The sequence below is a fragment of the Halichoerus grypus genome, chromosome 6, assembly GCF_964656455.1.
Source record: "Halichoerus grypus chromosome 6, mHalGry1.hap1.1, whole genome shotgun sequence".
In the NCBI taxonomy this organism is placed as follows: Eukaryota; Metazoa; Chordata; class Mammalia; order Carnivora; family Phocidae; genus Halichoerus; species Halichoerus grypus.
The window spans coordinates 126,997,009-127,017,767 of NC_135717.1; the positions used below are offsets into that span (position 1 = coordinate 126,997,009).

A 20,759-nucleotide genomic window follows, 5' to 3' on the forward strand; every position below is an offset into this window, starting at 1 on the left:
TTCCAAAGGACTCTGCCAACTTTCCACTTACAACTCGTGTCTTATACATTGACCTGTGATGCAGAACATTTTGTGAAAAGGCTTTCAGAAAAACTGGGCTGCAGCACAGGACAACCCACTGCACGCCCATCCTCCCTGGCGGCAAGGGCTCCAGAGGATCCTGGCGGGCTCTGGAATCCTGACCTCCTCTCCCCAGAGCTGTTGTTGGCCTTCCTCTATCAGACCACACTCACCTCTCCAAAGCTCCCTCTTCCATTCTGGAAATAGCTTTTTGATATTCCAGGAAGCCTCACATTAAACTAATGGCTCAGAGGCTCCCCAGGACTCAGACACCAGGAAGAGAGAGTCTCTGCGGGCCCCAGTTGGGGAGAGATGTACCATGCAAATGTCTCTGTGTGAGGGAGAGCTGGAGAACAAGGTCAGGGCTGCTCGTGGCTCCTTCCAATGTTCCCAGCTGCCAAGAAGGGACAGAAAGGCCACAGGAAGCTTAGAGATTCTTGCAGTTTTTGAGAGCAATATCATTTGAGCAGCTGAGAGATGGGGCCACTGTGGATCCGTCTGCCCTCCCAGAAGCGCCTTTATGTGTTTACTGAGCACTTACGATGTGCCAACTACTCTTCTAGGCACTGCAGATACAGCTGTGGACAGAAGTGACAAAGTCCCTCACAACTTCTTTGGAGGGTGGGAAGGGCAGAGGGAGAGGGAGAGAGACAATCTTAAGCAGGCTCCATGCCCTTGGAGCCCAATGTGGGGCTCGATCTCATGACCCTAAGATCATGCCCTGAGCCAAAATCAAGAGTCAGAGGCTTAACCGACTGAGCCACCCAGGCACCCCCCAGTCCCTCACAACTTCTACACTAGTACATGAGACAGACACACAACTCCAACGTCAGAAGAGGATAGGTGCTCTGAAGAAAAGTCCGAATAAGAAGAATGACAAGATGGGGTCACTGGGTGATGGACATTAAGGAGGGCACGTATGTAATGAGCACTGGGTGTTACATAAGACTGATGAATCACTGACCTCTACCTCTGAAACCAATAATACATTATATGTTCATTAATTGAATTTAAGTTAAAAAAAAAAAAAAAGAATGACAAGAGTCCTTTTAGAACATGGCTATAGCAGACCTCTCCGGGAAAGCACTGTTTGAACAAAGATCCGAACAATTGAGGTGATTTCCCACAGGCCCCTTCCTTACTCTGGACGCGGTGTTAGACTGGGGGTGCAGTGCCCCCCTCTGCTGCCACAATCCTGAAGGACACCAACAAGCAGTGTGTGTTCCTCTTCCCCGGTCCTTGCAGTCACAAGCCTGTGCACCCCCCAGCACAGCTCTCCCTAGCTACACCTGTTTGGGTCCCTTTGTTTGTCTCTGCCACGAGATTATGCTCAGACTCTCCTGTGCTTAAGTATCACCTGGGGTTGGGGACGCCTGGGTGGCTCTATTGGTTAAGCGTCTGCCTTCAGCTCAGGTCATGATCCCAGGGTCCTGGGATCGAGCCCCACATTGGGCTCCCTGCTCAGCAGGGAACCTGCTTCTCCCTCTCCCTCTGCCTGCCGCTGCCCCTGCTTCTGCTCTCTGTCAAATAAATAAAATCTTAAAAAAAAATTCACCTGGGGTGCTCACGGAACAACTTGAGATTCAAGGGCCCACCTTTAACATTCTGATTGTGTCGATCTGAGCAGGCATCAGCTTCTTTAGACAAAGGCCAGCTAATTCCAATGCAAGTGGTGGGGGAGCCTTGCCTGGGAAACACTGTCAGAGGCAATAAGCTCCTCAAGGGGCAAGGTCTGAGTTGTTCTCTCTGCTTCTGTCACCAGAACACACAGCTTAGCATTTGGTAAGCAGTCAATAAACAACCAAGAGAAGCACTGGCCTCACTGCACATTTACCCTTATTCTGCCTACAGCGAACACACAGTGAGTTGGTCCTCTTCTCTTCCCTCCCCAAATTCACCCCCTGGCCAGAGATCCCACTTTGCATTTCTTCTGTGGGCCTCACAGTATTTTTCATAGTAAATAACAATAGATCTTCAGGACATAGTTGCTAAGACCAAGAATAAATGAGAGGAAGGGAGGAAGAAAACTAATTCAGTGTCGGAGGTCTAGTCAGAGGCTGCTCTAATATGGTGATCGAGCAGATTTCGCTCATTACCTCCGACGAGCCATCACCAAAAATGCAATGTGCTGATATTTAATGGAAGTCGCAGACTCTCTCCTTTTCTTTCCCTGTCCTCACTGGAGCTGCTAACAAAAAACTCAGTGTAAGGGAGGGAGCAGGAAGGAGCCTGGGGGCACAGAAGACCCTTGGCTACTGTGCCCGAGTGAGCCGAGTGCCGAGTGCTGTCCCCGGGCCCTCGGCGGCAAAGCACTTAGAGACGCCCTTAATGTCATCACCGGGCACCTACTGACACAGGAGCTTGCGACAAGCAAGTCTTTCATCCAGTCCCACCACTTAGTGCTCGGCCGCAGGCTGCTGCTTCAGCACTTGTGGAAAATGTGTGTTCGCCTCTCCGCTCTATTACGGAGGGACCTTCGGTGGCACGTTAAGATGGTTCATATGGGTGTAAGCTGATGCTGGCTTCTCGAAGCTACTTTTAAAAAAGAGCCCATCAATTCTTCCATTTGTCAAATCTCGGCTGCTTCTCTAGGATGCCCTGGCGGCTTTTACAGCTTTATCAACTCAGCAAATTCGCCCAACCTTTCTTCCCTCTGAAGTACTCAGCGGAGGCCCATGAGCTCCCACAGCTCAGGCCTGGCTTTTCTGGAGGAACGAGAGCCCTGCCTTTGGGATCAGAAGCCCTCACTTCAGGTCTCCGCTTCTAACCAGCTTTGGGACTTGAGAGAAGCCATTTATTTTCTTTTGCTCTCAATTTTCTCATCTCTGAAATCATTGTTTAAAAATTGACAAAAAAATATGTTAGTGCCTATTCCACCTCTCTCACAAAGCTGTTAGAAAGATCAAATGAGATAACGTGGAAGGAAAGTACAAATTCTAAGATACCATGTGTTATTATTTGATGGTGCTGATCTCAGGGCAGTACCCCTGAAAGTAAGCTAGTTGGTGGAAGGAGATGAGTAAGAGAGGGCTCAAGGGCCTTGGGGTTCAAGTACAAGTCTCATTTAAAGTAACAGGGATTGGGAGTCTCAGCAGTGTTCTTGGCAGAAAAGCTAGACGGTTCCCAAGATAAAGGATGCCAATAGGTGGTAGAAAATAAGGAGAGGACAAAGTCTTATCCTCTATACCCCATGTAGCCAACTCAAAAGCTCAACCTAGAGAACTTTGAATATGGCACTTGTACCAGAAAAAAATAATACTTCTTTGTGGTCCTATAAACCAAGCGGATTATTTCAATGTTGGCATTCTGGCAAACCGTCAAGATAGCATCCAGATTCTCTCTTGTGATTCTATCTATACTATGTCATGAAACACACACTGAATCTGGTGGCAAAAGACTTGGCTTTGAAACCCACTTCTGCTCCTTAAAATTTAGGCAAAACCATTTGGTCATTCACATTTCCAAAGTCTGCTGACCACCTGCTGGGAATGTGCAAAGCAGCAGTGATTCATCACATGGAGTGTCAGGAAGAAGGAGCTTACGCCTTACACATAGTGGGAACTGCAGGAGCCAAAGCCTGGGGAGGTGAGAGAGGGCTGGTGTGCTTGGGCAGCTTTATATTGTTTGGTTTGGCCACAGTACTGGATTTTCACCGGGGAATGGTGAGGGAGAAGACACGAGCTTTCAAATCTGCAGTGTCTCCCTAGTGAAATGAATGTTAGCATGTGGTGGCCACTGTGGATGCTTATGGCATTAATGTTCTCTGACTCTGTCATCATAGGAGTCAGGGCTGCATGTGACTGGCCACGTGACCTCAGAGCATCTGACTGCAAATGCATCAAGGTACAATTAAGCATTACAAATACGCTGGTACTCACGCTCCCCAAAAGGAGCCGGTTGTTTGGGCTGCGGGTATAATTTTATATTTGAAATATACCACAGATATTCTTGTGGGTTTGCTTTTTCTTTTGCAGTCCACAAAGTAAACATGTGACTTTTGAGGGTGGATACAACTTAATAGCTAAAATGTTTCTACACCAGCTGAAGTATTAGGTAGGGAGCCTGAAGCTGAACCCAGTGCCTGGCGACTCTAGTGGAAGGCTTCCATTTTCTTCTCATGAGGCCAGTACTTTGCCCCTCAAGGAGGTAATAAGCTATAGGAAGGAATTTCCTTTACATGTCGGGCTACTCCCATGATCCACTCCTTTCTTTGGGCTTCCACTGGCTTGTGCACCACTGAGTCAAAGGCTCAGTGAATGAATGGGCTTGAATCTAGCTTATCAATCATTTGAGGAATAAATTTGTATTCATTAAAATGCCCATTTATAGAGATAAAGGTCAGAAGAAACCCCAGCCTGTGAGTGAAAGGATGTGGGTGTAGTGTAGGTGGATTGAGTTGTGTCAAATCCAGTGAGGAGGCACACAGAGTGACCTTATGTCCCTGTGTGCATGAGATAGTTTTGGTTTGTGCTATTTTCCCAGCATAATTATTAATGATGTCCACACTGACTCTCAAAAATGTCCTGGTTGAGAGGATAAGTTATATCATCACCTGATGAATAAATAATGAAATGACTGCTATTCTTTATTCGTGTAGTTGCTACTTCTGGCCATTGGGACTTAACATAACCACATAACCGGAGTGTTACTACTTCACAGGACTTTTTTCACACCACGGCAGGATTTCAGAGATCTCCAGTAAGCAAGAGAGCAAGTTATTATGTGCCTTGCCTTAGGAGAGAAGACACAATCACGCCTGGTAAGCTGTGGGACACCTGCTGGGTGGCAAAGTCAATCCCCAGGCTTGCAGTTATTCTGAAGCAAGGAGCCCAGGTCTCAGCAGATCTGTGTTCAGGTGGAGAATGAGGTGTGTAGTATCCCCAGCCTACTAGTCTGGCATTGAGCCATGTGCACTGTAAGAATGAATCATGCCGTCCAGGACTAGAACACAGATGCAGAACAAACCCATGTTAGGATTAAGAACTGAAGTTCCTAACCCTCCTACACTGTCGGTGGGAATGCAAGCTGGTGCAGCCACTCTGGAAAACAGTACAGAGGTTCCTCAGAAAGTTGAAAATAGAGCTATCCTATGACCCAGCAATTGCACTACTGGCTATTTACCCCAAAGATACAAATGTAGGGATCTGAAGGGGCACATGTACCCCAATGTTTACAGAAGCAATGTCCACAACAGCCAAACTATGGAAAGAGCCTAGATGTCCATCAACAGATGAATGGAGAAAGAAGATGTGGTATATTTATACAGTGGAATATTATGCAGCCATCAAAAATAATGAAATCTTGTCATTTGCAATGACGTGGATGGAACTAGAGGGTATTATGTAAGCGAAATAAGTCAATCAGAGAAAGATAAGTATCATATGATCTCACTGATATGAGGATTTTGAGAAACAAGACAGAGGATCATAGGGGAAGGGAGGGAAAAATGAAACAAGATAAAACCAGAGAGGGAGACAAACCATAAGAGACTCTTAATCTCAGGAAACAAACTGAGGGTTGCTGGAGTGGTGGGGGGTGGGAGGGATGGGGTGGCTGGGTGATGGACATTGGGGAGGGTATGTGCTATGGTGAGTGCTGTGAATTGTGTAAAACTGATGAATCACTGACCTGTACCCCCGAAACAAATAATACATTATATGTTAATTAAAAAATTGTAAAAAACCCAAAAAACCCTGAAGTTCCTGGAGCACAGTGAAGAATGGCTTATGGCAGTATTATTCAAAGAGTGGTCTTTGTTTTATGGGTTTTTTTAAAAGATTTTATTTTAAAGTTATCTCTATACCCAACATGGGGCTCAAACTTCAAACCCTGAGATCAAGAGTCACACACTCTACCGACTGAGCCAGCCAGGTGCCCCTCAAAGAGTGGTCTTTGGATTCCCTGCTTCAGAATTGTCTAAAAATCTGAAAACTCCTAGGACCTGCTTCTAGACCTAGTGCTTTAGATTTCAGGAAGTGGATTCCAGGGATTTGCATTTTTTTGATACGTTATCTTATTTCATTCAAATACCAGACTGATCACACATGGTCCAAGAACACTCAAATAATAAACCAAATATAAACAGAGTTAAAGATTGGTCTTCAGGGGCGCCTGGGTGGCTCAGTTGATTAAGTGTCCAACTCTTGATTATGGCCCAGGGCATGACCTCACGGTTGTGAGATCGAGCCCCACATTGGGCTCTATGCTGGGTGTGGTGCCTGCTTAAGGTTCTCTCTCCCTCTTCCTCTGCCCCTCCCAACGCTCTCTCCCACTCTTTAAAAAAAAAAAAAAAAAGATTGGTCTTCAAACATTATAGCCGATGATGCCATGCTTGCCAATGATCTGCTGAATGGTTTGGTGGCCACTGATGTGTAGATGTCATTTTATGTCTGTGAGATCACAGGCATGCATTTTCCTCATATATATATTAAATCTGTTTTTATTTTTTATTCTTATTTTTTAAATTAAAATCTACTCCCAACATGGAGCTTGAACTCAAGACCCCGAGATCAAGAGTCTCATGCTCTACCAACTGAGCCAGCCAGGCGCCCTGGGATTTGCATTTTTAAACAAACTTCTTAAACTGTTCTTCTGTGTGTAATGCAATAAATAAATGCAAAAAAAGATACTACATGTTTAACTGAAACATTCAAGTGAAATTATTATTTTTCAGAAGGGGATCAGAGGGAAATAATCTCCAATGAGAAGAAATATTTGACACAATATAGAGGTTGGCTCCCTTGTGTGACCATAAATTTTATGAGTTGCCAAGCGAGATTTTTTGGTGTCAAAGTAAATGTCAAATTCTGGTATTCAAATAGCTAGTTACTTCCCAAGTCACTTCGCAATGGAAACGAGCCAGAAAAATGTCACACACACACAAGTGATTTTTACAGCTAGACCAGAGAATTAGAGATGCAGATGGAGGACAAGCTAAGTCACAAAATCCTTCCTAGATGTAGGGTCAGATGGCACCTTAGTCGAATAAAAGCAGCTTCTCTACACTCTTAATGGGATTCCCTGCCCCACCCCACACACATTTTCAAAGTGGTGGTGATGGTGGTGGTGGTGGTGGAAGGGGAGCAGATGGCCTCCGAGAGTACAGCACCCCAACTGAAAAGAAAGATGCATGAAATGTTGGCCAAAGGGCACAGACTTCCAGTTATAAGACTAGGGATCTCAAGTACAGCAGGGGAACTATAGTTACATGTAATCTGTATATGCTATGTAATATATATGTGTGTGTACACATATACATTATATATATAAAATATATACACATCTATATATAATACTATATTACATACTTAAAAGGTACTAAGAGAGTAAAGCTTAAATGTTCTCACCACAAAACAGAGGCAGTAATTATATGATGTGATAGAGCTATGGTGGTAATCATTTTGTAATATACATACAAATATGGACCAGGCTTAGTGATGTCCTTGACCACTGGTGTGTGGCAGAGATGATGTTCCTAGGCCTTCTGAGGCTAAGACTTTTTTTATTTTTTCTTTTAAGATTTATTTATTTTTAGAGAGGGAGGGGAGGGGAGAGGAGGGGACAGAAGGAGAGGGAGAGAATCTGAAGCAGACTCTCCACTGAACGTAGAGTCCGATGCTGGGCTCAATCTCTCCATCCTGGATCCTGTCCTGAGCTGGAACCCAGAGTCAGATGCTTATCTGACTGAGCCACCCAGCGATACCCCTGAGGCTAGGTCTTAAAAAGCCTTGTAGCTTCTGCTTGGCAGTCTTGAACCACTCACTCTTGAGACGTTTTTTTCATAGCCAAAACCCCATGAAGAGGTCATGTGTAGCTGCCTCAGCTGAACTAGCTGATAGCCGATGTCTACTACCAGCTATGTGAGTGAGCCATTTTGGACTTCCAGCCCATCTAGTCTTCAGATGACTCTAGCCCCAGCTGACATCCAACTGTGACATGAGCGACTCCCAGACAGAACCACCTGGCTGAGCCCAGACAACTCACAGAACTAGGAAAGCTAAGAACCTATAAATACAAATAATACACCGTTCTGTCAAGACTCTAAGTTCTGGGGTGGTTTGTTTTGCAGTCCACAGCAGCACAAGGCACTGTAATGTGATAGATTACTTCTAGGCCCCCTCCCCCGATGGGGCTGGGGAGATGGGATGGGACACTGAGCCCCCTGGAGTTTTCTCCTTGGTTTCTATCTGTCCATAAGCAGCACTTGTTCTCTCTGCTCCTGTCCTCCAGCAGGCAAACATTAGGAAGACCACTTTCTGGGGGGTGGGGAGAAGAGAGCCCACAGCTATCCAGTGCAGAAATTTAATTTGGATGGAGTAGAAGAATAAGAAGTCCATTTTGAGGGGCGCCTGGGTGGCTTAGTCTCTAAGCATCTGCCTTCGGCTCAGGTCATGATCCCAGGGTCCTGGGATCGAGCCCCGCATCAGGCTCCTGGCTCGGTGGGGAGCCTGCTTCTCCCTCTCCCTTTGCCTCTCCCCTGCTCATGCTCTCTCTCTCTCTCTTTCTGTATCTGTCTCAAATGAATAAACAAAATCTTTAAAAAAAAAAAAAAAAGAAGTAGATGGCCATTTGTAAAAATTTCTCTATGGCCCAATAAAGTACTAGAATCTTACGATAATTAGGTTACCTAAATCACTTGGTTGATTACCGTGGAAGTTTCCTTTTCATCTATATCTATACCGTACCTATATATCTGTATCTACTTATCTACATCGGCCTTACCTTCATTTTTATCTGAGTGGATTTAATAACCTCTACTTATTTGACTTACACTATCTAGTTTAAATATTTTATACAATTTTCACAGTATTTAAAATTTAGGTTTTGCTAACTTGTAGCATTTAAATTAAAACTCCTGGGGTGCCTGGGTGGCTCAGTCGTTAAGCGTCTGCCTTCGGCTCAGGTCATGATCCCAGGGTCCTGGGATCGAGCCCCGCATCGGGCTCCCTGCTCCGCGGGAGCCTGCTTCTCCCTCTCCCACTCCCCCTGCTTGTGTTCCTGCTCTCGCTGTGTCTCTCTCTGTCAAATAAACTAATAAAATCTTTAAAAAATAAAAGAAGTCCATTTGGTCTTAAATCCAAACCATAGTTTCTAGTCTAACTTTATACCTGCTGTAACGTTATTTTCATCCCCGGCACTGGTGTTTATGTTTTTCATTGTTCAGAAAACTCAAAGGAAAAAAGGTATAAAATTAGTTTTCTTCTTCAGTCCCCCATAAGCAACATCCTTCCCTTTTCCTAGGCTAGAAAGCAGTGCATTTTTAATTTTTAAAAAATTTCACTCCGCTTCACCCTCTAAAACTGCCATGTCAGTTTTTGTTAAATCGTTTTGTTGCAGTGTCTCTCAGATGTGCCTCGTTTTCATTTTCGCAGTCCCTGCCCTAGCGTCTGTCCTCCTGCCGTAGTTTGAGTTCTACAGTGGCCTCCTGTCTGCTTCTCCTCACCCCTCCACCACCCCCCGCCCCCATCTACGTGCTGTGACCAGCTTCCACCCAATATTTATCATGCTACTCCCCTTCTAAAGACCTTACCTACTGCCTTGGGTCCAGTTCAAGGCCCTCCACAATAATTAGCTTTATTATAGCTCATAGCCCTTCGAGCTAATCTTCCAAACTCAGTGACCCCAGAAGGCAAATTTTACTGCACACCAGGCTCGCTCCTGCCTCCTCCTTTTCTCTTGTTCTACTTATCTTGTCCTTCTTCTTCACAGTATATAGTTCTCTCTCCCTTTTCGGAATTCCCCTAGTCTCTTAGGAAGCAGGAATCACAGGGTTTATGGCTGATGATTCCTTCGCTAGTCTCACATTCCAGCTTGCCCCAAAATTCTAATTCTTTTGAGGACATGTTCCCTAGTTTTTGGCTCAGTAAACACGACTAGACTCATGATCTCTATGTAAAGAGCTAGTGAAATCTTGTGGTCTTGATGGAATTGGAAAAGGATCAAGGAGCTAATATTTATTATGCCAGGTTCTGGCTAAGTACTTTATATATGTCATTTAACTTGTCCTGTTAAGTTTCTGGGTATAACATTCCTACTGTCCTCTTTGTATTGAAGAGGAAGCTGAGATTTAGGTAAAGTAACTTTCTAAAGGTCACCCAGCTAGTAAGTGAAGAGACAGAGCTTGAAGTCAAGGCATTGATGACCAGTCTGAGTTTCTAAGTATTGTATTAAACCACCTCCTAAGATATTTTTGAGGGGTCTAGGGAATTTTTAAACAAGTTTTTCCTCCTCTACCACCCAAAGATATTTACTGTTACTATTTTATTAAATTTCCTTCACGTGTATACTTGTATACCAATGCATATACCTTTTTACTAACTTACAATCACGCTCTTTGTATATATAATCATATTCTGTTTCACTTAATATAGTACAGCTTTTTCCCATGTCATTATGCACGAATATTGTTTTTTATGCATTACAGAAAGTACACAATACAATAAAACATGCTCTTTCCCAAAGTGGGACTTCGGCTTGGGGTATGAAAAGCTACCAAGAGGACTTTAAATGTTAAGATGTCCACAATGAGATCTTAAATAATGTTGATGCTTTCAACAGGGGAGGTCCAAAAAAAAGAGTCATTCTCTCTCTCTTTTTTTTTTTTAAAGATTTTATTTATTTATTTGACAGAGAGAGACACAGCGAGAGAGGGAGCACAAGCAGGGGGAGTGGGAGAGGGAGAAGCAGGCTTCCCACCGAGCAGGGAGCCCGATGGGGGCTCGATCTCAGGACCCTGGGATCATGACCTGAGCCGAAGGCAGACACTTAACGTCTGAGCCACCCAGGCGCCCCGAGTCATTCTCTCTTAATATGGATGTGCATACTGGGAATCCCTAAGTGGAAAGCCTACCAGAACCTGATGGGGAAGGAGGACTAGCATTTCCTGACCATCTCTGGCCACCTACCAGACCCTGTGCCAGACAGTTCCACACGTCCTTCCTTGATTTTCCAAGCACCTTGTGAATACAGGCATTTTCGCCTCACCTGAGGGAAGGGAAAGGCAGGCTAACAGTGCAGGCCACATGGGCATTGAGATACTGGAGTCTAAGGTCTTCCTTCTCTCAGAGAAGGTGGTTTCAGATGAAAGAAAATAGATGAAGAAAAGCAAAAATGAGCTGAATGAGTCAGGCTGAAATTACCAAAAAAAAAAAAAAAAACAGCTGACAGGAATCTTCAACACCAAGGAAAGGAACAGCGAAGCCGAGAGAAAATGGGGCTCCTTGTGGTTCAGTCTGGCAGGGCCGAGAGGAGGGGATGCGGAGCTGAGGAAGGGCTTGGCTTTGCAAAGTAGTCCCCACAAAGAAAGAGACCTCGTTCTCCCAAGAGCCCGAAAGGGGGCTAACGGCAGTCCTGGAGTGCAGGCCGGAAAGCAACTACCACGAAGAGGAACCCTAGCTCTAGGGAGGGCCTGTTACAGGTCAGAAAGGGGCAAGGAGCAGAGAACATCTGGAGGTGTAGGCCGCAGACCTGTGCCAAGGTGCCTGAGTAACACAGCAGGAAGTGTGCTAGATTGCGGCGGGGAGAAGAAATGCTGGAAAAGAAGGAGAGTCTGGGCTCGGTGCCTGACTTCCCCGATCCTTTCCTCCTCCGCTTGAACTCTTTCGGGAGAGTATAAGAAAGGTGACTGTTGGTGCGCTTCACTGAGCAAGGAGATGGGAGACCAGGCTGAGGCTCTTTCTCTTATGTGGGGAGAAGCTGCGTCTCACACTGTGACACGGGGAAAACACGGTGCTGTGGACCCGACGAGAGTCAGAACGCCTCCACATTCGATGGTCAGGCCAACCGCTTGGCTGGCGGGGGGCCCCTTGTGGAATTCAGTTCTTGGCCAGAAACCCCTGCCTTAGACCTTGGAAGATAGGAGGGAGGCTCAGCAAACCTGGCGGCTGCTCTTTGGGTTTGGCAAACTCGAGATTTTTCCAATGCCTTGTGTTCAGCGAAACCGAAAATGTGTTTGGCTAGGAACCCTTCTCTAATTTTTAAACCCCTGAGCATTTTTTACGTAAATTTGATACACATGTTTTTGTCTTATTTTTATTTAGCTCATCAAATCGAATTAGGAGCTACAATGATGAAGGGAACAATGCTGATTTCCAAGAAGATTCTGGAGCCTTTTTTTTCTTAGAACTAAATCGCATTTTTCTTCCCAACTGTTAAAATTACCAGACTGAGCTGGATTTGAAATTTAGAACCCAAATGTGAAATAAAGATCCATGCTTGGCAAAGAGGAGGCATAGCAGGGGAATGTTCTTAGGAAGTCACAGTTAGAAAGGCAGGGCAGGCATGGGGTTGGGGGTGAGGGGATGCAGGCAGGAAAGGGGGTAGTTATTCTTCATTAGATGGTTTGGAGAAATTTACCTGGCTTTCCGAGCTCCCCCAGAAAGGCCCGCTCGCCACGTCTCTGGTGTCGGACTTTATCACCAGTACCCAAGGAAGAGGAGTTTCTACCCTAAGATTGGGGATGAGGGGGTCTCCTGTACCCCTCCACAGTAGCCAATTCCAGCTGCCCCTCCTCTTCTAACTGCTCCCCCCCCCACCGCTTCTGGCTAAGCCCGCTCCATCTGGAAGCATTTAAAATGTACAACAATTTTAATCTCGTGCAAAGGAATCTCCGGGTCTACCCTACATACCCATTAAGCTAAATTATACGTGCACAATCTTATTTTGCACAATTCTGTCTGGCCTAGGTTGGCACACACCAAAGGCTATTACTGTCTTTCCCAATTACTTTTTCTACCACGCCATCATTTTCTACAACTTTAGTCCGAGGCCAGCAGTATTTCTCTGAGAAACTCGAGCCACTGAGGTCCCAAGACAAAGATCCTCTTCAGAGCCCCTCGAACCTATACTCAAAGGGTCCCTTAGACACTGTCCAAAGACATTTCTTTGAACTCAGCTACTCTCTCCTACAGACCCTGATCAAATTAGATAGACCTAGGGGTGCCTGGGTGGCTCAGTCATTGAGCGTCTGCCTTCAGCTCAGGTCATGGTCCCGGGGTCCTGGGATCGAGCCCCGTGTCAGGCTCCCTGCTCCACGGGAGGCCTGCTTCTCCCTCTCCACTCCCCCTGCTTGTGTTCCCTCTCACACTGTGTCTCTCGCTGTCAAATAAATAAATAAAATCTTAAAAAAAAAAATCAGACCTGGGTACAAGTACCATCTTGTTATTTCATAACTGTTCAACCTTGGGGGAGTTATTTCACTTGAGTCTCAGTTTCCCAATCTGCAAAATGGGTATAATAGGCATATGGACCTAAAAAAAAAAAAAAAATAGGCATATGGACCTCCTAAGGTTGTTGTGAGGATCAGATGAGATACTATGTATAATAAACACTGTAAGTTGTCTGGCCCAGACTAAGCAGTTAATAAACATTACTTGTTATTATAAAAACTACACCTTATTGAACTCTACACCTTCTCTAAGAGCACTTACATTTTTCCACAGGTGGCCCGTTTCCTTTTAAACACCCTGCCCACCTGTCCAGTCCCTCACCAAAACTGAACCAACCAACCCAATTCCCTGCGAACCAGCATCACTCTACACAGATGACGTAAGGTTTCTGATCAACCATCTGGGCTTTCTCATCAGTCCCCAGGGAGTCTCCCATGCATGCCCAAGTTTTAAACCTACAGTCTCTTCTTTGGAGCCATGGCAATTGAGCAATTAGAAGATCTAAAATCTAACTGCGTAGAAATCATTCTCCTTCAAACCAAAACCACACCTCTTTTCACTTTATATAGAAAGCATAGGTGTGTGTGGAAGGAGATGAGAAGGAGGTTTCACTCTGCTTTAAGAAGCAAAATGGTTAATTAGTGCTTTCCGAGGACCACCCCCCCTCCAAGAACATGAGTCACACTTCATCTGTCCCTTTTGCAAAGTAGAAAGATGATGGCACCATTTAATATGTCTAATAAATGCCTCTCTCTCAAGGGGGGAAAATATAGAGTCCATGAGCCTAGTATTTATTGCTTTCCTCTGGCCAAAAGTAGTTTCAGCAGTAATTCATGGATCCTGAGGTTGGCCAGAATAGAGGGATCAGGGATCCATAAGCTTCTGGGGCACCTTGGACACTTTATGTAGTATTGGTCCTTGTCATGCAGAACTGCTGTGAGGGCTAAAAGAGAGACATCTACAGGCTCTGATGAATGGAAATTTTTATTTCCACCAGGCTGATCTCATTTGAAATGCTGGGTGATATCAGGAAAGGTGTGTGCCTTCCATGCCTTCTATATACTAGAGATTCCCCCTCTGACTTCCCAACCTCTTGTGGCTACTTGTAATTTGAATGCCAGCCTCAGCAATACAAACTCTAGAAGAACCAACCCCCTGCTCACAGCCCTGCCAAATGGGTGGGCCTAGGTGGCTGTTTGTGCCCACCGAGGGCTCTGGAGTAGACAAGCCAAAGGGGCAATTTATGGGCTGGGAAGTCACTTGTGGCCTGGTATAAAAAGGGAGTTGGACCAATGAGATTGCTCTCTGGTCATCAGGAATCGGGAGAGTGAGAAACGGGATTGACTGGTAGCAGAGACATATGGAACATGACTGGCCACGTAAGGGCAGAACACCCTCATGAAGGTGACAGACTCCCACTGCTGGGGCTCTCTGGAGGTGGTCTTGATTCCAGAAGCACCCTCCCATAAAGACTGGCTGTTAAGGGTTCTTCTTGTGTACACCATAAACATCTCTTCTAATATTATTATAACAAGCACCTCCTCTTTTGAGTTAGCTTGAGTGGGTTTTGGTTTCCTCCAACAAAAAGAGCCTTCAAAAAAACAGCATCTACCCTTGGGAAGAACATGCAGATGGAGCTATATTTAAACATCCTGGGCATTTCCAGTGCAAGGCATTGCTCTAACAGGTAATTACACAGAACGCGAACACCACTGGTTCCTGACGCACCTCTCCCTTCTATTGTAAAAACTGGAAAAGTTAAAGCTCCCTGCCTCGACCTTCCTTGCAGCCAGGGGAGGTCATGTGACACGGCCCTGGCCAATGAGACGCAAGTGAGGAACTGTTGGGGACAGAGAGGCTGCCTGCTTCCGCCTTCCCGCCCCGCGTGAAGACACTATGCCAACATCTTGCAATCACGAAGGGAAAGGCAGCGAAGCCGAGACGCCAGTCCTGGCACACTGGAGGGGCTGCACCAACACCAGCTACCACCAAGTTCCAGCCTCCTCGACAGGTGGGAAAAAAAAAAAAAAAAGACCCTTAACCTACTATGACTTAGATTTCTCTACAACATACAAGCAAAATGTTTTCTAAAGATACACCCTGAAACAGAACTAGATAGTTTCCCATATCATAAGAAACATGTGTTGTTGGCTTTTTTTAACATTAGTTTTAGGTGAGAAAAAAATTTTTTAACCAAAAAGATGACAACTTGTTTTCCAATTAACTTCTCTAAACATCAGCTGAATGATATAAGTTGTACAGGCGATTAAAATCGAAGAGGGGATAAGGTATATACACGAACAACTCTGCGATAAGGCAGAAAGTGGAAGGCAGTAAAAGGCAGCTGCTTTACACGGATCTGTAGGGAGACCTTACTTCTGGTCGGGGAAGGGAGAAATCAGGGAAGTCTCCACAGCAGACTCGGGATGTTTGGAGATAGGAAGGAAAGGCATTCCAGTCAGAAGGAAGAGTCTAAGCAACTCCGGGAAACTGAAGGTCATGCACAGGAAGGACACAGCAAGTTCTTTCTGGCTAGTTCGGGGGAACAGAGATCAAATTTTGGGTCTAGAAAGACAGACAAAATTATAACATGCCTCAAATGCCAACCAAAGGAGTCTGGGCTTTATTCTCATAGGCACGGGGTATGGTTGAAGGTTTCGGAGCTAACAGGAGTCAGAGTACCTGTTTGGGAACATTTGTCCGATGACAAAATGTGGGATGGACTGAGGAGGCAGGAATGCCACTAGGGGGCTGTGCAGCTAGTCAGGCAGGAAGTGGGGAGTGTAGGAACCAGGACATTCAAAGGGAGAATGGAGTGGGAAAAAGGACCACCGCACAAGTACCCGTGACACAAGCTGGCTACTGTCTGCATCTGGGGTGCGAGTCCCGGGAGGAATCATGTAGACAGTATTTTATTGCACAAAACAGAAACAAAAACCTCATGTGGTACCTCTGGAGCTGAAGACAGGAATGGTTTTATGTAGATGTTGGAGTCATGCACCTTCAGGTCATGGTCCCCAAGTCCCCTGGTCACTCCAATTGTTGCCATTACTCGGGCCTAGGGGTATAAGCAGAGGGTCATCAGAAAGACACAGAGAAAGCATTCCCGTTACAACGTAGCTGCTATAGGCGGAGAGAGAAGCATTCATTTTCCAATTCCTTCTGTCCCTCTCCATGCCCCTTGCTACTAACTTATGTGGGTAGCTGTTTCCAAGGAAAGGCTCACCAAGATCACTTATGTACTTAAGGAGTGGTTTTTCTACCAATTATCCTAAGTTTAATGGGTTGCTGCTGTCTCTTTTCAGTGTTCTTTTGTAGAGACTAGAAGGAAGGGTATCCAGGAAACTAAATCCAACACGTGTGATGTCTACAGCTCCTAAAATCAGTTCAAATCAAATCCAACATGATCTGTCCATCCATCCAACCGTCTGTCTGTGATGCACCCACCCTACAAGAACCTGTTGAACACACCAGCCATGTCTCCTGTTCCTGGGAGGCACTAGTGAGAGATGTAAAAAAAAAAGTGAGCGGCAGCTCCCACCCTCCCAAAGCTCATAGAGGGCACTTCATGGCTAGAGGAAAGAAACTCTTTGCAACTCTGTAACCCGGCCTGCTAACATCCCCACAAATTCCCTCTGGGTGGAAAGGAACAAAATGTCACTTGGTTATAACTACACAGAGACCTCAGGGTTGAGACCTCACCACCTGTGCTTTCTCTACACAGTTTAGTTTTCCCAGTGCTTTAAGGAAACAATACTATTATACTAATGCCTACCCAGTCAGCCTAAATAGGTCCCGGGATGCCACAGATTTGACTTAGCCAAACATTTACTGAGCACCTACTATGTGCAGAAATCATGCTTAGACAAATGTCTAAGGACTTGTCCTTAATATAAAGGAACTTGTGAAGGGAGATAAGACATGTAAAATATGGCCAAGTGTGGAAAGACACAAGCGCCATGGGTTAGAGGAGTTCAGAGGAGGTAAAAATTCTGCTGAGAAAGTCTCCCGGAGGTGGTGGCATGACATTTTTGTGCAGAAGGATGGGCAGCATTGAGCCAGGTAAGCACAGAGGGATGAAGTGAAAGTCTTTCTTGGTAGAATGGAGCCCAATGGCCTAACACTTCGATCATCAGTAACATATCCGGTGTAGGGTCATTGTGCCAAGACCCGGGCTTGACTCCTCACTCTACTGTCTGGGTAATAAGGGTAACTTATAAACGCGAAGAAACATTACAGTCTAAAACATTACCAGCATTTTCATCCTGTTTTCCCAAAAAGGCTATGGATTTTGGAGGTGGTTTCAGATCAGAAGATGGGCAGTTTGCATTAAAGTGGAAATGAAACCATGACATATTTTTTTAAAGGCAAGAATCAAAGGGGGTAAAATGCAGGCATGTGATATGAAGCCTGGGGACCTCTGGTCAGGCAGGCTGCAGAAACTCTCTGCTCTGCTGGGGAGCTGCACCAACTCCCTACTGGCTAAGAAGTGTTCAACTCTAAGTGTGAAAATCCTGAGTCCCTTGCGGCCCTTCTGCTCTCCCCACTGCAATGGCAGCTTCTCTGGCTGGAAAAGCACAGGTGGGCGTTTTCGTCTAAAGAAATCTGATGTTTCTGCTAGTTACTGAACTTGTTTACAGAGTATGTAGGTGTTACCCACACAAATCCTTAAAAGCATTGGCAGGAATAAAATGAGAAGTTATGGCTATGAAAGTCTTCCGAAACTTCTGGGTAGGTGTATGCAGACAGGAAAGAGAAACCCCCTGCAAAGGATCTAGATAGAACTGACGTGTCGCAGTTGTAAAGATTTCGCAAGAAATCATGGATCCCCTGACAGGGATCTTGCACTTCTTCACTGATGGAGCAAACCTGGAACAGACTGGAGCCACAATGGCTTTTAAATAGGCCATCAGGTAAGATGACAGAACTTGCCTGTCGCCTATCACAGAAGTGTCAAGCCCTAATTAACTGAAATGCTTGAGGAACATGATGTCCCGGTGAAATAAACATTTGCTGAACTGGGGAAGCCCCTGGCTCCTTTAAATCTTATTCTGATCATCTTCTAAGAACACATTAGTCCATTTTCCTCTGGTATGGGAGAAAGTATACTATACGTAACTGAAAAGTGTATTTAATACTGATGCCTTTATTGAAGGCCAGCCGTGTGTCAGGTACCAGGCTGGGCAGGTGCATGGGATACAAAGGTAACAGGAGGTGGCTCCGAGCTTCCTTGAACTCCCTGGGTATAGGAGGGTAATACTGAGAATCTCAGCCCCACAAAGCACCACAGCTGTAGGCATAGGTCATTGGGCTGAGAGATGGGCATTAACGGTACCCATCATCCTGACAGGCCCACGCAACGCTGTCAGGAAAAGAGTCCTTTCCTGTCGTGATTCTCAATCAAGGATGGTGAGATAGAAGGTGGCCCATTTCCATGAACAGGGCAAGTTCGTTTGAAAAATGATCCCTCTGTGAATCAGATGTTTGTATTTCATTCCCTCCACAGAATGTCTCCTTCTGCTGAAATCACTGCTACACTGAGCCTAAACCTAAACCCGTGTGCTCTCCCACACATGTACGTTCAGAGGTGCATGCATGCACACACACACACACACACACACACACACATGCTCAAGTTCTGTCCATAAAGGCATCCTTCAGTTTTATTATGAGTCACTTCTTCCTCCAAAAAACTATGAAATATTGGAAAAAATTCAGTTGAAGATTCTTCTTAATGTGAGCACATTTTTCACTTCTAATTGGAGCTCTCAGCCCAGAGTTGAAGTGTACTCGTGTTCGGAGGAAGAATGCAATGACTCAGAGCTGTTTGTTCTTACTGGTAAACAGCTTCAAAGCTTCCCCTCTCCAGTCCAGGATGGCCACTTCCTCCAGGCTCCGCTCCCAGACCAAGACAGACAAACAGCCTTCCCGTGCTCCACAGCGTGCCTGCTGCTTAGGGTGTGGTTCTGACTGGGGCCCTGGGAGCTTGTGACGAGCGATCTTTGCTAGCTCGGCCCGGGCTCTGGTGCACAGGATCCTCCAGCTTCCTCACAGTGAAGCTTTGGATCCCCTTGCCTGGGGCAAGCGGAGAAGCACCCTTGCAGAGTCTGAACTTCCGTGGTGGAGCGTTGAGAGTTCCAGAAGCCGGGAGATGGCCATGGCTCCACATCTCCCACCACCCCTGGCCAGCTGTGTGACTCTGCAGGAGCCGATTTCGCCTCAGAGTCTCAGCGGCCTCGTCTGCCAAACGGACCTAGTACCGCCGGCCCTGCCTGCCTTGTGGCTTGTCAGAAACACAGGGAGATGACGTTCGCGCATGGGGTCACGGTTAAACGCTGTAAAAAGTTATTCAGATAGATTGGAGAAATGGAGTGTTATTTTCACAAAATGGACTTTCGTCCCTTGCGCTCACCACTCACCTCCCCCTCCCCCAACGCCCGCCACTCCTCGGACCCTCAAGACAGGAGGCCTGAAGGATGATGGAAGGGGAGAGTCTTTTAAGCTGTCAGGGCTATAAAATGCCAGGCTGCGGAGTGGGGCACAGAGACTGCCAAGGGCGGTGCGGGGCCAGGGCCTGCTTCTCTCGGTCCGGGGGGAGTGCACATGCCTACCTTCTTGCCTTCTCCATATATAAGGGGAAACTTCAAGTCATCATCCTCAATGGTTTTGTATGCCCTGTAGGGGGATAAACAACATTTTAAAAAAAAAGGTTTGCACTCAATTAGTGACCCGCTGCCCTGACACAGGCGGCTAGGTACTTCATTCTCCCGGATGCTCCATCACTCGCCACGCTGCCAAACTCCCCGTGCACAGACTTATTCTCCCTCCAGAACTATGTGGGTACACATAACTAACAAACCAGAAGCTATCGACTCTGTATTTGCTTGCAGAGGGAGAAAATGAGGGGGGGGGTTATACTCATAATTAGCAAGAAGGGGGGAGGTGGGTTTCGTCCTTAGCATTTAGGGCCTGTGTGCTTAGAAGTGGCCTGGCAGCAGCAACAAGGGTCTTGTCATTAATCCAAAGCTGAAAAACAGCAGAGCTCAGAGACGGATAGAGAGTGAAACTGCTCCCCGAGCCGGTTCTGACCTTCAGGGGTTGTTTACACCAAAGCAGCCTTGTCCTGGGATGGCTGGAGAAGGAACAATAGTCAAGGTTGGCAGAAAATTCTTTGTTTCACCATAGATATTAAATGGCCATTCAACACACAGAAAGAAAATCCAGTTTATGGTTCCATGGTTTGTTCTAGACACGGCTGTCCGGATGCCACTGCATAGACAGCAGAGGCCGGTCAGGCTAACACAGGAGAGAAGATGAAGTCCACGTCTTGCCATTTTGCTCATAAAAAGTTAAAATAACAAACAAGCAGCAAAGGAACAAGGCACTTGATTACTAACTGTACCACCCTGGGCAAGGAGCTCTACCCTTTTTGGTCTCAGTTTCCTTATCTGTAAAATGAGGATAATCACATAGGATGTAAAGAGCTTAGCACAGAGCCTGGCACATGGGAAGTATTCATTTAGTGGTAGCTAC

General features: G+C 45.9%; 2 protein-coding genes across 3 annotated transcripts in view; one reads left to right on the forward strand and one right to left on the reverse strand.

The window, feature by feature from the left end:
- Positions 1–20,759, reverse strand: part of PPM1H (protein phosphatase, Mg2+/Mn2+ dependent 1H) — a 243,318-nt gene that overhangs the window by 25,207 nt on the left and 197,352 nt on the right. For both annotated transcript variants that reach the window (XM_078076213.1, XM_036122874.2), the window contains exons 7-8: positions 19,838–19,901; positions 16,177–16,284 (exon numbers count right to left, since the gene is read on the reverse strand). In XM_078076213.1, the coding sequence (XP_077932339.1) occupies positions 16,177–16,284; positions 19,838–19,901 (172 nt within the window). The remainder of the gene's footprint in view (positions 1–16,176; positions 16,285–19,837; positions 19,902–20,759) is intronic.
- LOC144382391 (uncharacterized) lies at positions 3,501–13,175 on the forward strand. Its single transcript, XM_078076214.1, has 4 exons — positions 3,501–3,645; positions 3,842–3,903; positions 4,720–4,819; positions 12,099–13,175. The coding sequence occupies exons 1-4, from the start codon at positions 3,549–3,551 to the stop codon at positions 12,179–12,181; spliced, it is 342 nt and encodes a 113-aa protein (XP_077932340.1). The 5' UTR covers positions 3,501–3,548; the 3' UTR covers positions 12,182–13,175.

Bases quoted from the DNA above. Each gene is read 5' to 3' on its own strand.
- LOC144382391 (XM_078076214.1), top strand. From the start codon at position 3,549: ATGTGCAAAGCAGCAGTGATTCATCACATGGAGTGTCAGGAAGAAGGA. The intron at 3,904-4,719 runs GTACAATTAAGC...ACTACTTCACAG, and splicing joins CTGACTGCAAATGCATCAAG to GACTTTTTTCACACCACGGC. The intron at 4,820-12,098 runs GTAAGCTGTGGG...ATTTTTATTTAG, and splicing joins AGAAGACACAATCACGCCTG to CTCATCAAATCGAATTAGGA.